Genomic DNA, 18,836 nt, shown 5'->3' with positions numbered 1-18,836 from the left:
GCATCTCATAAAAAAGAAAATAACCCAACTTCAAAGGCTCTGGCTTTCAGCCTGCATCTTATTCCTCTGTTCACCACTCACACACTCATGCACCCCTGTTCTCTGTTTCTAGATTTTGGTCCATAGCTCTGCAGTGTTCTTTGGTCCTACAAATTTAAAAGATGCTAAAAGGTTTATTCCAGATTAGATTTAGTGTCCTTATTTATAGAAGATGATGCTTCATAAGAAATGAGGAATCTACAGTGTGTGTTTGACTTCCTGTAAACACACACACAGACGGTATTATAGAAAACAAAATATTAGAAGATTTCAGACAGTTTCAAGTTGTTGCGTGATGTTAATGTTGTAGTGCTGTTGATCAAAATGATCAGGATGTGAAAGTCGGCTTTTCAAAGTGCTCCTCTGAAAGCTTCTCTGATTGGACAAAGCGTGTCTCTGTTGGTCAGTCGGTAAACAAGATGGCAGACAGTAACTCATTCATTGCAGGTAGGCGATCACTTTCCAACTGTGCTAAGACCCAAGTGTCCCAGAAATAAAATAACCAGCATGTCACTGTTCCTGGCACCGCAGTGCCGCCACAGGGCAACGTCCGAACTCAGTGGATGATGATGCGTTAGTTAATCAGTTACTCTGATGCGTAATCCTGGAGGTTGCACGTCTCCATCAGGAGCGCCGCCTCCACGCTGACTGCACACTGGAGACCCTGCAGATCAGCTGCTTGGAGAACCTGCAGGACAGAGGGCTGATGAAAGGAGAGAGAGAGAGAGAGAGAGAGAGAGAGAGAGAGAGAGAGAGAGAGAGAGAGAGAGAGAGAGAGAGAGAGAGAGAGAGAGAGAGAGAGAGAGAGAGAGAGAGAGAGAGAGAGAGAGAATCCTTATATGGTATACAGTTGTTGTGGGGCAGAGCATTAAAGTTGAAATAAGTCATAATTGTCTATCTAAAAAAGGCAGCAGTAGTTTTGTCTTCAGAAAGTAGCGACAAGAGAGAAAATGTGTTGAAAGCAGAAATGCTGTCACACGGAAGTTTCTCAGTATTACACCATTGGACTTTTAATAAGTCTATTGTAAAGGTGAATTGCAATGTTTGAAATAAATCCCAGTGGTGTTTGGAATCTGACCATCAACTGACCAGGCCGGAGAAAATGAAGCAGTGATGTTGAATACTGTGTAGTAAGCTGAGTTGAGTGAAGTACCTGCAGTCTGCAGAGGATCAGCTGAGCTCCTCGTAGCTTGAACTGCTTCAGCAGGTCCCCGAGTTCATTGACAACAGTATAATCTATGACACTGACATGATGGCAATCCAGGACCACAGAGCGAGGAGGAGACGCTGGGAGACATTTAAAGACACATTTGGGGAGTGTGACCATAAACAAGAGTGAAATGTGAGAGGGAGGAACGAGTCAAACAGGACTGAGGACACCAGGTGCACAGCTCTCAGCATAAAGAGCATCCTTACCCTGCAGAGCCTGAGTGTGTATGCTGTGGCTCAGATACTCTGTGGCTGGAAAACTGAGCCCTGTGTCCAATTCCATCACCAGCATGCCCCGATCACACACCTGCACACAGCAGGGGGTGAGTTCCCAAAACACTGCTGTCACCGACGGGTTAAACATGTTGATCATGCTGCAGCTGATAGAAGAAGAAGTTCTGAGTCTAACATGGGAGAACAAACTCACACATTTTGCAGCCCTGACTTGTAAAGCCCTTTGAACATAAACCAAGTTGACTTGACTTGACTGACTGTTTAAAGGTTTATCTGATCATTTGTACAAAACTGTCACCGTTATAAAGGTTTTCTGACTATTTTAAAAGGTCAAACGTTGTAATGGTTCAGTTAAATAGAGGAGCAAACCCTTAAAACCCAAAGAGTGCAGACAGAACCTGATGATACCAAAGCCACAAAATAAAAATATCTGGATTCACAAAGAGGAGAGTGTTTTAGTTTCGACCTCCTTTTAGCGTCATGCTCACATTCACACTCACAGGCACACAGACATGTGCACCTTTAATTGAGGTCTGGCTAAGTTGTAGAGCAGCAAGGCTCCAGACACAGCGACGCCTCCTATGATGCCGTACTGAACCTGCCAGAAGCTCATCAGGAAGGTCACAGTGAAAGGCAACAGGTCCAGCTCTAAGAAACACACACACACACACACACACACACACACACACACACACACAAGCACTAGGATGAAGCAACCAACAAACACACGCTTACAGCTGGAGGAGAACTTGTTTAAAACACCTACTGCGTATCCGCCACATCTTAGCCACAACGCGGTAATCCACCATGGGAGCCACGGCACAGATGATGACCGCTGCCAGAGAAGCTTTGGGGATGTAGTAGAATGCCGGCATGAGGAACTCCAAGGAAAGCAACACTATGACACCTGAGAGGAGACACACAAGATCCTCTTAGCGGGGCAGTTCACCTCTTGCTAGGAGCAGGAACCATACAAAACTGGCAAAATCAACAAAGATTACATGACACGAAAACAACAAACAGACTGTAACAACAAGAAAAATGTTGTGTTGTTCAGGGGGAAGGTGCAGGTTCAACCAGTAGGGGGCGTACAAAAACAAAATGAGGGGAAACTAAAAAGGGAGTTAAGGGAGTGTATTTTATAACACAAGACCGCCACAAGAGGGAGATAGAGGGACGATGGAGAGAAATGAATTTGAGTTTGAGTTTGGACTCACTGGTGATGATTCCTCCAGCTGGGGAACACACACCTGTCTGAGAGTTCACTGCTGTCCTACAATGGAGGAATATAAACACTTGACACTGCGCATATGGAACACCTGAGCTCTGTCGCTTTCACACACACACAACAAAAGACAAACACCTTCCAAAGCTGCCAGTGACGGGGTAGGCTGACACAAAGGAGCCCATGATGTTGGTCACACCAATCGCCAACAGCTCCTGGTTGGTGTTGATCCTGTAGTCATTCTGGCTGGCTGAGGACAAACAAGAGATCAGAAACAACCAGGATTTACACTGGTGAAAGATTTGCAGATCCGCATTTTTTAAAAAGTGCTGACGAGCTGGAAAAAAAGAGGAAAAACACACACCACTCACCAAAAGCTTTAGCAATAGCGAGGCTCTCCAGCACGCCCATGAAAGGAATCACAGCGAGTCCTCCTCCAAAGTCCTGCACAGATCAGAGAGGAGATCAGTTCAGGTTCATTACACAGAGACATAAACCTTGAACTTTGAACCTTGAACCACAAACTAAAAGTCCAGCCCTTACTCCCTCTGTCCGCTCACCTCCACCATCTCTCCAAAGGGGACGACGGTGCCGTTGGCTGTGGTGTCCGAGGTGGGCGGCGGCCTGAACGGCGGGAGACCCTGTGTGGTCTTGCCCGTGATCGTGAAGACGTGATGACCGTAAGCATCCCAGGAGAAAGCAAGGCCGGACGCACAAACCACCACCAGGGCGTTACGCACTGTCCAAGCATCGACAACATGATGAAGGACATAAAGACATTCAAAAGCAACTGAGATGAAGATCCTGGAAAATTCTAACATGTAGGAGTTTGCTGTAATTTGCAGTGTCTTCGGGTTAATGCTATCATACACTGACCTGTAGCTACGGCCCACACTGTTCTCCTGGCCACCCTCACATACGCAGGAGCCTCCTCAGACTGCGAGGCCAGACTCGTCTTCATCCACGTCAGCATGAGCAGCAGGGCGACACACAGCAGCCCCAGGACCACGTCACCTATCCTGGCCTCTGGGATCTTGTGGAATGTGTAATAGACCTGCAGGATGAACTGATGGGGGATCCCATGCAGGCCCAGAATGTTCTAAACACAGAGAAGATGCCCGCCATCAGCTCAAAGCGCCCACGCCAAGAAGAGCAGCGCATAAAGCTGCTCGCCATCCTGTGTGAGTCACTTGTTTAAACTCTCACCTGCACCTGACCAAAGCCTATGGTCACTGCAGCAGCACAGGTGAAGCCTTTTATCACCGGGAAAGAGATGAAGTCCAACAGGAAGCCTACAGAGCAATGAAAGGAGACGTCGCAGGCACTTAACACAACCTGGAGAGCTCTGGTGAACACAGGAAGTCACAGACATGGAGGCAGGAAGCAGAAAGCAGCACGCAAACTCATGTCCTGCTTGGTCTCAATCTCTGTGGTTTGTTTGTCGTCATCGTAACTATGTTGTCAACTTCAGGTCATTCTAAATATGTCCACATCGGACCGTTTCGTCTCCCTCAGTGTCCATGTGGTACAAAGTGAGGACTTAAACCAGAGACTTGATTTTCATACACCGGCCTGTCCTCGCTCACCTAATCTCAGCAAGGCCATACTAGCCTGGATGAGACCGCACAGCAGGCTGAGCAGCACCGCCCGGCTCGGCTGCCCCCCCACCACCGTGAAGCACAGCAGGGACATGATGGCCGTGGGACCCAGCGTCACGTCCTTGGAGGTGCCCAGGAGGGGGTAGATGAAGCCCCCCATGAAGGCAGAGTAGAGCCCAAACTGTGGAGGAACACACTTTCATTCAATTGAACTTTCTGAGCCTGGATGAGAAATGGGAGCAGACACATTAACACTCAAATCTGTTATTAATTGTGGAACATTTTCGAGCATTGGAGGGAAAAGGAATGTATATATGGAGGAAAAAACACTGAAAACTATGACATCATACTGGACAATGACAAAAAAGGACCAAAGCAACAATCAGCCAATCAGCACGTCTCCTGCTGCGGCGTCTTGACTCTGAGCTTCACCTGCACGGGGAGACCTGCTACCTCAGCGTAGGCCAGAGCCTGAGGCACCACCGTCAGCCCCACCGTCAGCCCGGCGATCAGGTCCATCTGAAGCCACCTCAGGTTGTACCTGGGTAGCCAGGACAGGATGGGGAGCCAGGTCCTCAGGCAGTTGTAGGACCAGCAGTTACGAACTTGTCCCAGCAGAGGTTGATCCATCTTACTGGGGTTAAAGGTGAGGAGATAGTGGTCGCCAAAAAGTTGGAATGCAGAGCTGCAGCAAGCGCACAAGTGTTCCTCTCATGACGCCATCATCACACACAGATGAATGAAAGCCGTATAATGCTGAGGGACAGAAAGGAAGAATAGAATCTCAAGTATTTACATGTGTGTCAGGGTTTATCTTACTTTATTGCACCTCCTTAGAATCCTCCTTCATAGTGGCGGAGCAGGAAGACAAACACAGGTAGTCTATTTGTATGTTTGTAGAATGAAGGTGTGTGTGTGTGTGTGTGTGTGTGTGCTTTCCTGAAACAACACCCAACATTTCAAAGCGAGCAGATGCCACACATTCATATTCACATTGTCATGTAATAACAATAACATGTTACCAACGAACCTTCGAGGGGCTTTTGCCTGATGCAGCGGCCACAGTGACGCTTATTCTGGAGTGTGTGTGTTAGATTTCATCACATTTTATTCTATAGCTGTGATTTTGTCTGCTCTGAGGTCAAACGCAGCCTGGGTGACCTCTGACCTGTCATATGATCATCATATGACAGATCCGCTTTCAGCAGGTGTCATGTCTCCATAATCTCCCACAAGCAGCAACACATTTAAACTAATATTCCTAATTCTGGCATAGTAACCTGATAAAGTAAACACATCATACTAAGCAGGTAGTTTGCTTCCTACAGTATTACTAGTTAGTTGGGAGGCAGTAGTCGAGTGGGTAGAGCTTCCGCTTAAGAACCGGAGGGTTGCCGGTTCGAGTCCCTGCCGAGGTGCCTCTGAGCAAGGCACCGAACCCTCAATTGCTCCCCCCTCTGCGAAGGGTGGTAATGTAATGTAAGTCGCTTTGGATAAAAGCGTCTGCCAAATGATGGTAATGTAATGTAGTTAGTGTCGTAAAAATACGGAACCTTAGAGAAAACATTAGAGAAGAACAGAAATCATTTGGTGTGTGTGTGTGAACAGAACATATTTACAATAGAATAGAATAGCTCGCGATTTGGTGGACTCTTACCCGGTGTGATCGTCTCTCCTTTTACATTCTGCTGTGATTTTTACAGGAATCCAAATCAAAGCGCTGCAGTTCTCTCCACTGATACCACTTCCCCAAAACTACAAAGACACAGAGACAGAGAGAGAGACATAGGGGAGAAAGAGAGAGAGAGAGTCTATGCGTGTGAATTTCCGCGAGCTGCTTTGTCACGTGACCAGTATCACATGATGGAAGTGGGCGTGGCTTAGATTGTTTCAGGAAACCCTGTCCTGCTAACGGAGTTGTGTTGTTAGTTCGATTGTTTTGTTTTCATAGTTTGGTCCATGTTTCATGTTGCGTTCAAAGACAAACAGTCGGGACGTTTACTCCTGTGAGCCTGAACTGAGGCCGAAGGTTTGCCTCCAGTCCAAACTCCTCCAGATTCATCATGCTGCGTGTCTGTGTGTTCACTTTGTTTCTCATGTTGTCTTCGTCTCGCACCGGGGAGTCGAAAACGAGAAATGTGCTTCTGATCATTGGTGAGTGCGAGAATTCTCAACTAAAACTCATATGAATGAACGATAAGTTACACGTGAACAAAAATCTTCACATATCAACATTTTATTCCATTAAAACCAATCAAGGCAGTTTAGTTTGTATCTCATAATGATCGGTTATTGAATATGAAGTCGTTCTATCGATCCATTAACCTTTGAATGCCTGTTCTCAGCGGATGACGCGGGCTTTGAGACGGATGTTTACAACAACTCTGTGGTTCACACTCCTCACCTGCGCTCTCTGGCCCAACGCAGCCTGATGTTCAACAACGCCTTCACATCTGTCAGCAGCTGCTCCCCTAGCCGCTCCACCATCCTCACCGGCCTGCCACAGGTAACACACACACACACACACACACACACACACTCATACACATTCTCTCTCTCATAAACACACACTTTCATATGTGATCTTGAGAGATGTATTCGTCTTGTTGTCTCAGCATCAGAACGGCATGTACGGCCTTCATCAGGGTGTTCATCACTTCAACTCATTTGACGGAGTGCAAAGCCTGCCGCTGCTCCTCAGCCGAGCCGACGTACACACAGGTGAGGCGTGTGCTAACATGTAATCATTCATTCAAACATTGTGTCTCTCAGCTGTTTCCACATTAAATGAAATCACGGATGGGAAAGACAAAAGACGTGTGAATCCTGATCTCCACCTCCTCCCTCAGGTGTGATCGGGAAGAAGCACGTGGGCCCTGGATCTGTTTACCCCTTTGACTTTGCCTACACGGAGGAGAACAACTCTGTCCTCCAGGTGGGCCGGAATATCAGTCGCATCAAACTCCTGGTGCGGAAATTTTTCCAGACGCACAGGGAGGAAGCCTTTCAGGGCGGCAAGCGGGAAGAGAGGCCTTTCTTCCTCTACGTGGCGTTCCACGACCCTCACCGATGTGGACATTCCCAGCCTCAGTACGGAGCGTTCTGCGAGAAGTTTGGGAACGGTGAAATGGGAATGGGTAGAATTATAGACTGGACGCCGGAATACTACACACCGGATCAAGTGCAGGTCAGTCACAGGAGTCGATCTTTGTTTGTCAGTCTCGATCGCCATGAAATTTGGGACATTTCAGGATGAATTCTCGTCATTTTTGGGAATTCTTGGCTTTGTTGTGTCCAAAAATGCAGAACTAGCTGCATTTGAATAGAAAGAACTTGATGAACCTTTTTGTTTCATCTCACATCTATGATCCGCTCTCAAGCCAAACTACATTTTGGGAATATGTTGATGCTTTGCATTTATTGGAAATTGTTTTTGTTGTCGTTTTGTTCAGAACCTTTCAAGCAGCTAAACTTTGATCTGTCTTGATCTTCCTATGTGCTCCAGGTTCCTCCCTTTGTGCCCGACACACCTGCAGCACGAGCTGACATAGCTGCACAGTACACCACGGTCAGCAGGCTGGACCAGGGTGTGTGTGTGAGAAAAAGCTCATGCTCGATACACAAACACAGAAAGAACAAGAGTCCTGCAAAGTGAAACACCAAACTTTCATGGTGTTCTCTCCCTCTGCAGGTATCGGTTTGGTTCTTCAGGAGTTGAGAGACGCCGGCTATGAGAATGACACTCTGATCCTCTACAGCTCGGATAACGGAATTCCTTTCCCTAACGGCAGAACCAACCTGTATCGCTCCGGTACGGCAGAGCCCATGCTGGTTTCCTCACCGGAGCACCGGGATCGATGGGGCAACAGCAGCCAGGCCTACGTCAGCCTGCTGGGTAAGAGACAGAGGGTGGAGAGGCAGAGGGTGGAGAGGCTGCAACATGGAGGCCTCAGTGATTTCCGTGGCAACAGGAGATATAACCAAATGAGCTACATTGCGTGTATGTTTGTATGTTTGCATGCAGGATTTGCAGAACAAACCAGCTTATGGAGTAGCTTATGGAAATAGGCCTCCTGAGAAGATGAGGAAAATGAAATCCATGGCTGTAGTTGCTTATCTGCTCCAGTTACATTATCATGCCCAGAAACACGCACATACACCGTCTCTGTTGCTTTTAAGCTGACTAAAACAAATGAAATATGATTGATTTGGTGTGAAAAGGAGAAGAGTTTCTCACTGATGTGCTCCATGTGGCCACAAGAGGGAGACAGAGCTGTGTCATGTGATGTGAAAGTACTGTGTTCTAATATCAAGAGTGTATTCTCTCTTAATATGTTGTGTAGAGTTTAAAGATGAAGAGATGCTGTAGAGCAGGGGTCTCCAACCTTTTTGCCTCCGAGAGCTACTTTGACAATATAAATGTGTCCGGGAGCTACTCATGTTTAACATTATTAGTGACATTTATCCACATGGCTTATTCTCCACCCAAACCCTCTGAATAAGCGTCTTTTGTGTGAACATTTACAAAATGATGGTATCAAAATCTCTTCAATTCAGCAACATGAGCATATTTTTTCCTGTACACATTTTCAGTGTGTCAGGCTTTTTAGTGACTTTACTCTTTTAGGTAACTTTACTCTTTTTAGTAACTTTACTCTTTTCTGTATTTTGACTCTTTTAAGTAACTATACTCTTTTTAGTTACTTTACTCTTTTCTGTCCTTTTACTCTTTTTTAGTAACTTTACTCTTTTATAGTACTTTTACTGTTTTTAGTAACTTTACTCTTTCTGTACTTTTACTCTTTTTAGTAACTTAACTCTTTTCTGTACTTTTACTCTGAGTCATTTCACTCTTTTAAGGAACTTTACTCCTTTTTGTGAAGTTACTTGTTAGAGTTAAGTTACATTTTTAGACTAAAGTTACTTTTAAGAGTTAAGTTACTAGAAAGAGTAAAAGTACAGTAAAGATTTAAGTAACTAAAAAGAGTAAAAGTACAGAAAAGAGTAAAGTAACTAAAAAGAGTAAAATAACTAAAAATAGTGAAGTTACTAAAAAGAGTAAAATAACTAAAAAGAGTGAAGTTACTAAAAAGAGGAAAAGTACAGAAAAGAGTAAAATTACTAAAAAGTAAACTTACTCAAAAGAGTAAAAGTACAGAAAAGAGTAAAATTTCTAAAAAGAGTAAAAGTACAGAAAAGAGTAAAGTTACTAAAAAGAGTAAAAGTACAGAAAAGAGTAAAAGTACTAAAAAGAGTTAACTTACTAAAAAGAGTAAACTTACTTAAAAGAGTAAAAGTACAGAAAAGAGTAAAAGTACTAAAAAGAGGAAACTTACTAAAAAGAGTAAACTTACTAAAAAGAGTGAAGTTACTAAAAAGAGTAAAAGTACAGAAAAGAGTAAAAGTACTAAAAAGAGTAAACTTACTAAAGAGTAAAAGTACAGAAAATAGTGAAGTTACTAAAAAGAGTAAAAGTACAGAAAATAGTAAAGTTACTAAAAAGAGTAAAATTACTAAAAAGAGTAAAGTTACTAAAAAGAGTAAAAGTACAGAAAAGAGTAAAAGTGCTAAAAAGAGTAAAATTACTAAAAAGAGTCAAAGTACAGAAAAGAGTAAAATTACTAAAAAGAGTAAAAGTACAGAAAAGAGTAAAATTACTAAAAAGAGTAAACTTACTTAAAAGAGTAAAAGTACAGAAAAGTGTAGCCTTACTTAAAAGAGTAACATTACTAAAAAGAGTAAGAGCACAGAAAAGAGTAAAGTTACTTAAAAGAGTAAAGTTACTAAAAAGAGTAAAATTACTAAAAAACAGCAAAGTTACTAAAAAGAGTAAAAATACAGAAAACAGTAAAGTCACTAAAAAGAGTTAAAGTACAGAGTCAAGAAATGTCAAAAAAGTGAATGTGACTGACCTAGTTTTCTTGTACCTCAATCCCTCTCATGCGACAGTCACCTGATTGTGTGTCAGCATGCTTATGCATGAATGGCCATGATCACAGATTTAAAATGTCACTGAGGTCATTTTTCAATTAGCACAAGAAGTGCCAAAGTCAAAATGTCCCAATATTACAAAAGCTACTAAATTAGACTGTAGAACTTATATAGCTTTATTGTGACATGGTTTAACTCAATGTCAACTGCTGAAACAGATGATGAATATATGCTTTTTTAACTCAGCTTCTACTAAACGACTACATGTCTCTATAGAGTATATCAGCATGTGTGACCTCTCTCTCTCTCTTTCTCTCTCTCACTCCTGTCCTTTGTCCTCCTCTTTCTTCCCGCAGACATCACTCCCACTATTCTTGACTGGTTCTCTGTTCCTTACCCGCCTTACAGTCTGCCCGGCAGCCCGGGAGCCCCGGTCCACCTCACCGGTCGCTCCCTGCTGCCCGCTCTGGTCGCCGAGCCCAGCGGCTGGCACACAGTTTACGCCAGCCAGTCCCTCCACGAGGTCGGCCAGTCTTACAGGACACCTGCACTGTCAAAAAACACTATACAGAATACTGACCAGCACGATCACAAGCTTCTCCTTGTAATTCCAGGTGACCATGTACTACCCGATCCGCTCTGTCCACCAGGGGGCCTACCACCTCCTTCACAACCTAAACTACCTCATGCCCTTCCCCATAGACCAGGACTTCTACGTGTCTCCAACCTTCCAGGACCTGCTGAACCGCACCAGACTGAGTCAGCCGACACATTGGTTCAAGAGCCTGCAGCAGTATTACTACAGAGAGCGCTGGGAGCTTTACCACACCAGGTGAGAGGGAGAGAGGGAGAGAGAGAGGTCAATAAAGTCAAAAGTTCAGATCAATACAAACCATTGACCCTCCAGTGTCAATTTCAAAATGCGTTTCCTTTTTTGTGCCACTGGAAGTAAAGAACAGTCCTCAAAATGAATCTAATCCATGTGAGGAAACAAACAGAATGCTGACACACACTGATGGTGTCTTTATCCATCTTTATCCATCTTTATCTTTATCTTGGTCCGTTTGAGTGTTTGCTTCAAAGGTCCATTTCTGTGTTCTAACCCAACCTGATACTCACCATAGAATCCTTTCTCATTGCTGTGTTGACTCACTTGTCCACACAGGACGGACCCGTGGGAGACCAGGAACCTGGCGTCCGATCCGTCCCACAGCGCCGTGCTGGAGAGCCTGAGGCAGAGTCTGCAGAAGTGGCAGTGGGAGACGGGGGACCCTTGGGTCTGTGGACCAGACTATGTGTTGGAGGACAAGCTAGAGCCGCACTGCAGACCACTATACAACGGACTCTGACAGGCTCCACACACTGCCTGCAAGCGTGAGGAAGTTCAGCACGAATTATACTGACTTTGACGTAAGAGACTGTGTGTGTGTGTGTGTGTGTGTGTGTGTGTGTGTGTGTGTGTGTGTGTGGGTGTGTGTGTGTGTGTGTGTGTGTGTGTGTGTGTGTTTATACCTTTAATGATGTTTGTGTTACTGAACACACACCTTTTAAATGCAGATGTTTATATTTAGACATTTTCATATGTCAGTGTTGATTTTGTTTTTTAAGATTAAACAAAATTTTGTCTTCAGACAGAAACGCCGTAATGAGTTTATTCCATCTTCATCTTTATGTTCTGCTGTCCTTTAGGCAGCAGCCCTCCTCCTCCTCCTCCTCCTCCCCCTCCTCCGCCTCTTCCTCCTACTCCTCATCATTTAAGGTGGATCCAGACCACCATATAACCTTATTTAATGGGAAACAATATGCTTACAGATGTTTTCTAAGTTCTACGAACTATAACGTAAAAGCTTCTCTCCTTTGTTTGTAAACCTCTTCATCACTTGCTCTCCCCGCTGACTCCACACACGCCCGGCTGAGTTCCTGACGCGTGACGGTGATGTCGTTAAATCGATGCGTAAAAGTGTTTGTATCGATACAAGTCCCAGAGCTCCACTTTGAAGTGAGACTTACTCACAGTCCTGCTGAAACCCAACACAATTTCAGTCGATAATTCATTCATGTTTATCGATCTGCTCTTTTGTGCGCTTTGATCTGTCCGAACGCTTTGTTGTCCGGCCTATAATGTCCACGTTTCATGTTTTTTTTTTTTTTTTTCAAACGTATAACTAAACCGTACGGAACAATTAAGTTTATATCTAAAAAAGGCCAGAATCAATGATGGATTCAAGTGCGTTTAGACGGATGAACACGTTGAAATTAACGTGAAAATAGCGACACAGTGTGGATCCTCCTACGTCTTTACTCGACCTGCTGAGCGTCAGAGGCCACTGACGTCCCTGTCCGCCACCCCAACACTCAGTAACACAACATACATACGCACGAACACACACATCCCACCCCCGCATCACAAACGGATCAATTCTCCTCGCTGTCGCTTCTCTCGTAAAGGCGAAACATCATCCGCCCACTTCACTTTTTGATTTGTCGAACGTTGTGTGTCACCATAACGTCGCCCAGCCTTCCTATATAAACTCCACAAACTTTTGCGACCATCACACCAAAGCTTAACCAGGACAGAAAGTAAGCACGAAAACGCACCAGCAAAAGCTCCGTTGATATCTCTGCGTCATTACGCGCCAGACATGGAGAGGTCAGTGCGGTTCGCGGTAGTGTGTGTCGGAGTGTCTCTGCTCATCTCCTGTCACCCGGTCGAGGCTTGGTACAAGCAGTCCACCGGGCCCAGCTACTACTCGGTGGGTCGCGCCTCCGGTTTGCTGTCCGGCATTAGGAGGTCACCGTACGTCCGCAGGTCCGAGTCCGAGGAGACGCTGATGGACAGCGGGGAGACGGCGGGCAACAGCGGGATACCAGAGAGCAGCAAACAGGTGTCCATCCTGAAGAGCATGGTGAGGACACACACACACACGCACACACACAGACACAGACACACACACGCACGACTGCTGCAGATACACACATATGAGTGAGCTTAGTGCAGATGCGTTCAAATGACATGGAATCCCGTGCGTAAAATCTGCTTTCTATTCCAGTCTGCAGTTTTAGAACAGCATGAATGTGCCACCAAGTAATCAAACGAAGTATTTTACATTGATTACAGATGTTTAATGTAATGTTGTCGTCACATGGGCTTGAAGTGTAGGCGGAAATAGAATAGAGGGAGAGGTTTAATTGGTGCGTAAAGGCGCAGTGCAGAGAGGGAAATCACAGCAATCAAAGCTGTAAAAGTGAGACATCCTCTGAAAAATGTCTTAATACGTTGCTGCCTTATAAATGAAGTTGCATTTCTGATCGCTGTGACTTCCTTCCTCCCCCAGGCCATCTGTGTGAAGGACATCTCCCCAAACCTGAAGAGCTGCGAGCTGCTGCGGGACGGGACGGGTACCTTCCAGTGCAAAGCGGATGTCTTCATCACCCTGGACTCCCTGGACTGTCTGTCCGCGTGAGTCCCCTCTACACACACCACCGGAACCGGGGCTTCACACGGAGCCGCGTGGGGGGCGGATGAGCTGGATGGTGGGACGCGGTGGTTAAAGATGTTAAAGCCCCTTTACGCTGATGGACCGCTGCAGACTTTCTGAATGTTCGTTTGTCATTTAAAACATTAACATTGTAAAAAAAAAGAAAAAAAGAAACTGTGTGAGATGTTAATTGATTCTGTGTTTATTATGTCCCAAAACTGCCAAACTATAGGCGATATTAAATGTCCATAAAATTGAGCGCAGAGCGGATTTGTTGGAAATTATTTTTAATTTATTTTATCTATTAAAATGAACAAACACTGGCAACTTTGATGTGGGCTATACATTTGTTTATGTCCTCAAAAAACGAGATGCAACATGAAAGATGATCCACTAAAGTCACTTGAATGTATTTTATAGTGGAGCTCCACTCAGTAGAATGATGATCAAACAATAGACAAGCAGATTTGAAGATTCAAAGAGAAGCAGAATGAAATGTCAACAGGAGGACAAATACACACATACAATTACCATACACACACACCAAACGGTATTTTAATTACACTACAGCATAAACAGTTGTCATGGTTGATACATTGTTATTACAATGTTATAAGGCACTTGTTGGCGTTTCTCTCCATTCCCACTCCTGATTCTTACTGGATGTGTATCAGAGCTCACAGGGGCACCCAGGGGAGCCTCAATGCTTGGCTGACGCATCACAGCCCCGTGGTTGCTTTGCTGGAGGAAATTAACTGGGAGCTTCATGTATGATTTCCCATTTCCTTCACAGGCAGTTTTTCCCATTTCTAATTAGATAACACACTTCCCATCACTGTGTTATTCCCCGCAGCCTCACTGATTGTTAGGGTGACAGGAAATGTGGCGCGGAGACACAAACTCATATGAATGGGGTGTGGGTGAGGAGTACAGACATAAACCCGCTGGACCTTTTTGCACTAATTACAGCCCCATTAAGGAGGGTGTGATGCTCAGGACGTGCACAGCGGAGACACAGCTTAGTGATGGATGAGTGGAAAACACAACATGGTATGCATGAGTGAACCCTGCTGCACGGAGGAAGGGACAAACAGTAAATCTCTGCCGCCTCTCTGTCGTGCCCACGCGCAGGAGGAAGACAAATGGAACACATAACGTCACTCTTCATAGACTAGTTTGGCTTGCATAGTGAATAAAAGTACAAAAAAGTAGAAATACTCATTGGTGCATGAAAAACAGCAAAACAACCTTCTTAACTTAAGCTGTTTGTATAGAAGTTCACTGCTACATGAGATGGAGCGTTGCAGCCACAGGCACAAAATGGCTTCGGATGACCAGTCCAGTCTGAGAGGGGCTACAGCAGCGACACGGCCTCCAGGTTCTCCTTGATGATGGTGTCCATGACGACTTGGAAGACCACCTGAATGTTGGAGGTGTCGGTCGCCGTGGTGAAGTGGTGGTAGATGAGTTTGCTGGCAGCGACGTTCAGGGAGACGAAGGCGGCGGCGATGAAGCGAGCCGCCGAGTCCACGTCGCAGTCTGCACCTGGAGAGAGAGAGAGAGAGAGACTGGGTCAGACTGAGGGTCGAGGTGGAGATGTGATATCATCAAATCCCACAAGGAATCCTTTAATGATCACATCTGACATCTAACTCGTGTTTTCAGTGTTGTTGTGCTGCTACTTTTACCTGCGCCAAGGTAAGACCAAGGCCTTAAAGGTGTGTAGCTAGATGAATGGGTGTGTGTGTGTGTGTGTGTGTGTGTGTGTGTGTGTGTGTGTGTGTGTCTGTGTGTGTGTGTGTGTGTGCACGCGCAATGACCCTTCCATTACATATTAAAAACATCATTTATCTAAACCAAATAAACAACAAGATCTTGTTTACACCGGCAGATTTCTTACGATATCAGAAGAACAGCAGAAATGAACTGATCAGCTGCTCTGTTCCAAACTCAGTCTTACCTTTAAACTGAGGCAGGTAAAGTCGCAGGTGTCGTGCAGAGTGTAAAATCTTTTCTTGGAACAGATCGATCTTGTTCATGAATAAAATCTGCACGAAAAAAGAAAAAGAGGAGATCCAAATCAGCCAAAGCCTTAAGATGATTGCCACACCTCTCTGAATCGATACACCCAAACCTGAGCGGAGGAATGTGCTGATTGGATTTAATGATTCCCACATGAAGGAATGTAAGAACAGAGCAAACAATGAAAGCGATCAATCAGCTAGTTACTGTAATTATACAGATATTGGAGTAAAAATGAACATCAATGCTCGTGTTGATATTAACATAGGATGATAATGTTTTGATGACATCGCTCCACACATCAGTGGGCGATCAATCCCTCACACACACACACTCATACATCTCCTCTCCGTCTCCAAACCAATGACTTTGTAATTGACAGATTAAAAGACAAATAAAAAGTTCTCTCTTTCGAAATCTTTGATCAGAAAAGGCAGACTGAGCAGAGTGTGTGTGTGTGTGTGTGTGTGTGTGCAGGGACGTGCTCTCTCACATGAGCTCTGAAAGGAACTTAAGTGGAATAAATTGAATGAGTTTGTTCCACAGTTGTTTAATACGATAATTTACCAGAAGCCAGAATGGAAAAACATGCAGAGGGGAAGATGTCGCCACACTAGAGCCCACAGTGGTTCCAAATTACTGTTTAATTATGAGTGACAGACCACTCAGACAGTGTGTGTGTGTGTCTGTGTGTGAGGAAAAAGCATTCCTCAAACATATCAGTGTTATTGTTGCTTAATGGAGACAGACAGACATCTAGGAATTCTAATCCAAGTACATAAATGTAATTGAAGCATATGGAGGAAGAGGAAGAGAGAGGTAGAAGATGAATGATTAATCTCACCATGGACGTGCTGCGGAAGAAGACGTTGTTGCAGATGGAGGAGAAGAGCTTCATGCTCTCCTGCAGGCGATTCTGCACAGATATCAGTGTGTGTGTGTGTGTGTGTGTGTGTGTGTGTGTGTGTGTGTGGAGGGGATCAGAGAGCAAACAGTTAGTGACTGTAAACATGATTTGGGAGCATATAAGAGTGAGCTGGAGTGTGGACTGTACCACTGCAGGGTCCTCCACCAGGGTCATGTCGTAGCCACTGAGCGACACCACATACAGCACCGCCCTGACGTCCTCGAAGCAGCTGATCCACTTCCTCCGCTCTGTGCGCTGACCTCCCACATCGTACATCCTGCACACACACACATTTATAAATAATATCATATACTGTTAGAGTCACTAATATGTCACACCTACAGACAAATAATACTACTAATGATCCTGATAATGGGACTGGAGCCATGGTGTACTGTAAAAAGTCCAAGCCAATGTGATTGACTGTGTGTGAGTTACACACACACACACACACACAGAGGAGAGGAACTCTTTCAGTCAGTCGTCAAGTTAAGAGTCAAACAAAGTAAATCAAATCCTGTTGTTGCTGAGGGAAGATTCAAACTCATCACTCTCCTTCTCTCAGCAGACGACCTATTAACTTTTTCAATACATACATTGTTTTTGTTTTGTTTCAGTGTGTGCTTTTCCAGCTTTGCCAGTGTGTGTGTGTGTGTGTGTGTGTGTGTGTGTGTGTGTGTGTGTGTGTGTGTGTGTTTGTGCGTGTGACACACAGAGGCACAGCTGTGGGAATGATCTCAGTAAGCGAAGTGATGGAAAGCCGCCTCTAATCAATGACGGATAGTATTGGTTTGGCCAAGGTCAGATTTTTCTCAGATATGGGACACACACACACACACACACACACACACACACACACACACACACACACACCCAAGACAAGCGAGTCACGTCTCTGCAGACTGTGTCCCTGGTTTCAATTTTCCCTGTGGACATACACAACATAACATTTCCCCTACACAATCACAACACTGCAGCACAAAGAACTTAAAGGTCAATGTTCTCCAAAGAGAAGAAGAGAGAGGGGGGGGGGGAGAGAAAGAGAGGGAGAGAGGGAGCACTGTCTACACCGTCCCCTCAAAAATGCATCCTTGGTGGAGGTATTAATCAATCAGTTAGTTGAGTCTACATCAGGCTTTGGTTGGTTGTTGTTACAGAGCAGATAATCATTTTATCGTCATGTTCTTTATATTTCTTGGCCTCAGGACTGGAGTGTCATTGATCCAAACAAAAACACAGAGACCTGAGAGAGACCAAGTGACACCTGTTAAGGGTTAAATGCACTTCCTCTTCCCTCTCTCTCTCTCGCTCTCTCTCTCTCTACACAGTTGTAATTGCAATTATTACACCATGACAGAGCAAACACACGAGACCCTTCTAACACTGAGGGGTCAAAGGGTAAACAGCACATCTGTATGCTAACTAGACTGTGTCTGGGTTGAATATTGGGAGTGTGCGCACACACACACAAACACAAATTCAAAAATGGAGATACAGGGTTTTCATGAGACAGCATTTTAGGCCAAAGCGTAACTGCGGCTATTGCAGCGCCACCTTAACAATAATAATGCTAATGCAAATCAGTTGAATTTACTGAGTCCTTGCATGTGTATCATCACATCTCTGACATTATCCCGCAAAGACACTAACACACACACACACACACACACACACCATCTCCGTCTCCAAATCCGGTTAATGAGCTTTTTTTGTTTCCTACTTTGAAGTAATTACATCCAACCACTTATGCTAAACTCTTCATTAACCCCAGGGCTCGATCGGTCTGTACCACACACACTTACACACGCACTTACACACGCACACACACACACACACACACACACACTTTGTGAAGCAGCCGAACCCATCATTTACTGGAATCGGCCCACAGACACCAAACGTGAGCCAGTTGAGAGACAAAGACCAACAGGACACGTCAGCATGTGAAAGAGAGACGACGCACACTGAAGTCGTCTGTCTGATGAACTGTCCCTCTACCGTGTTTATATGCTAAACAGAAAGCTTATGAAAAGCCAAGTTGATGTGTTTTATTCCTACAATTTCATAAGGAACGCCGTGCGGAGCAGCGATGAAGAGCGGCTTGTTATTGTGGGAGGAGGAGAGGAGAAGATTTGATCCTCAGGTAGACATTAGCCAGACAGAGCGACAGAATAATCTGATTTTATTGATAC

General features: G+C 44.8%; 4 protein-coding genes across 5 annotated transcripts in view; 2 read left to right on the top strand and 2 right to left on the bottom strand.

The window, feature by feature from the left end:
- Positions 1 to 585: 585 nt before the first annotated feature.
- Positions 586 to 6,144, bottom strand: slc26a11 (solute carrier family 26 member 11). 2 transcript variants are annotated; one of them, XM_076145750.1, is made up of 14 exons: positions 5,963 to 6,135; positions 4,738 to 5,061; positions 4,294 to 4,486; positions 3,914 to 3,999; positions 3,584 to 3,806; positions 3,268 to 3,446; positions 3,079 to 3,151; positions 2,846 to 2,957; positions 2,700 to 2,755; positions 2,249 to 2,389; positions 2,003 to 2,130; positions 1,456 to 1,555; positions 1,193 to 1,326; positions 586 to 742 (listed from the first exon to the last, which is right to left on the bottom strand). In XM_076145750.1, the coding sequence occupies exons 2-14, from the start codon at positions 4,933 to 4,935 to the stop codon at positions 626 to 628; spliced, it is 1,740 nt and encodes a 579-aa protein (XP_076001865.1). In that variant the 5' UTR covers positions 4,936 to 5,061; positions 5,963 to 6,135; the 3' UTR covers positions 586 to 625. The 2 variants fall into 2 exon arrangements, with proteins under 2 accessions (XP_076001865.1, XP_076001866.1); XM_076145751.1 differs by lacking the exons at positions 586 to 742; positions 1,193 to 1,326; positions 2,003 to 2,130 and having other exon boundaries at positions 1,466 to 1,555; positions 5,963 to 6,144.
- Positions 6,145 to 6,190: 46 nt separating this feature from the next.
- sgsh (N-sulfoglucosamine sulfohydrolase (sulfamidase)) lies at positions 6,191 to 11,874 on the top strand. Its single transcript, XM_076145753.1, has 9 exons — positions 6,191 to 6,459; positions 6,651 to 6,811; positions 6,921 to 7,026; positions 7,155 to 7,492; positions 7,811 to 7,892; positions 7,997 to 8,200; positions 10,593 to 10,759; positions 10,851 to 11,068; positions 11,402 to 11,874. Exons 1-9 carry the CDS (start codon positions 6,369 to 6,371, stop codon positions 11,583 to 11,585), a joined length of 1,551 nt encoding a protein of 516 aa, XP_076001868.1. The 5' UTR covers positions 6,191 to 6,368; the 3' UTR covers positions 11,586 to 11,874.
- Positions 11,875 to 11,962: 88 nt separating this feature from the next.
- On the top strand, positions 11,963 to 14,195 carry npb (neuropeptide B). Its single transcript, XM_076145756.1, has 2 exons — positions 11,963 to 13,142; positions 13,572 to 14,195. The coding sequence occupies exons 1-2, from the start codon at positions 12,879 to 12,881 to the stop codon at positions 13,698 to 13,700; spliced, it is 393 nt and encodes a 130-aa protein (XP_076001871.1). The 5' UTR covers positions 11,963 to 12,878; the 3' UTR covers positions 13,701 to 14,195.
- An 808-nt stretch (positions 14,196 to 15,003) lies between these two features.
- gnav1 (guanine nucleotide binding protein (G protein) alpha v1) overlaps positions 15,004 to 18,836 on the bottom strand; it is a 10,928-nt gene continuing 7,095 nt past the window's right edge. Inside the window, exons 6-9 of the mRNA XM_076145755.1 lie at positions 16,792 to 16,921; positions 16,582 to 16,653; positions 15,676 to 15,763; positions 15,004 to 15,260 (exon numbers count right to left, since the gene is read on the bottom strand). Of these exons, the coding sequence (XP_076001870.1) occupies positions 15,070 to 15,260; positions 15,676 to 15,763; positions 16,582 to 16,653; positions 16,792 to 16,921 (481 nt within the window). The 3' untranslated portion in view covers positions 15,004 to 15,069. The remainder of the gene's footprint in view (positions 15,261 to 15,675; positions 15,764 to 16,581; positions 16,654 to 16,791; positions 16,922 to 18,836) is intronic.

Source organism: Genypterus blacodes, unplaced genomic scaffold (assembly GCF_046128005.1).
Source record: "Genypterus blacodes isolate CSIRO-AG114 ecotype Tasmania unplaced genomic scaffold, CSIRO-AGI_Gbla_v1 ptg000030l_1, whole genome shotgun sequence".
Taxonomy (NCBI): domain Eukaryota; kingdom Metazoa; phylum Chordata; class Actinopteri; order Ophidiiformes; family Ophidiidae; genus Genypterus; species Genypterus blacodes.
The sequence above is the reverse complement of the archived record's forward strand: the minus strand, read 5'-3'. Positions and strand labels throughout refer to the sequence as shown.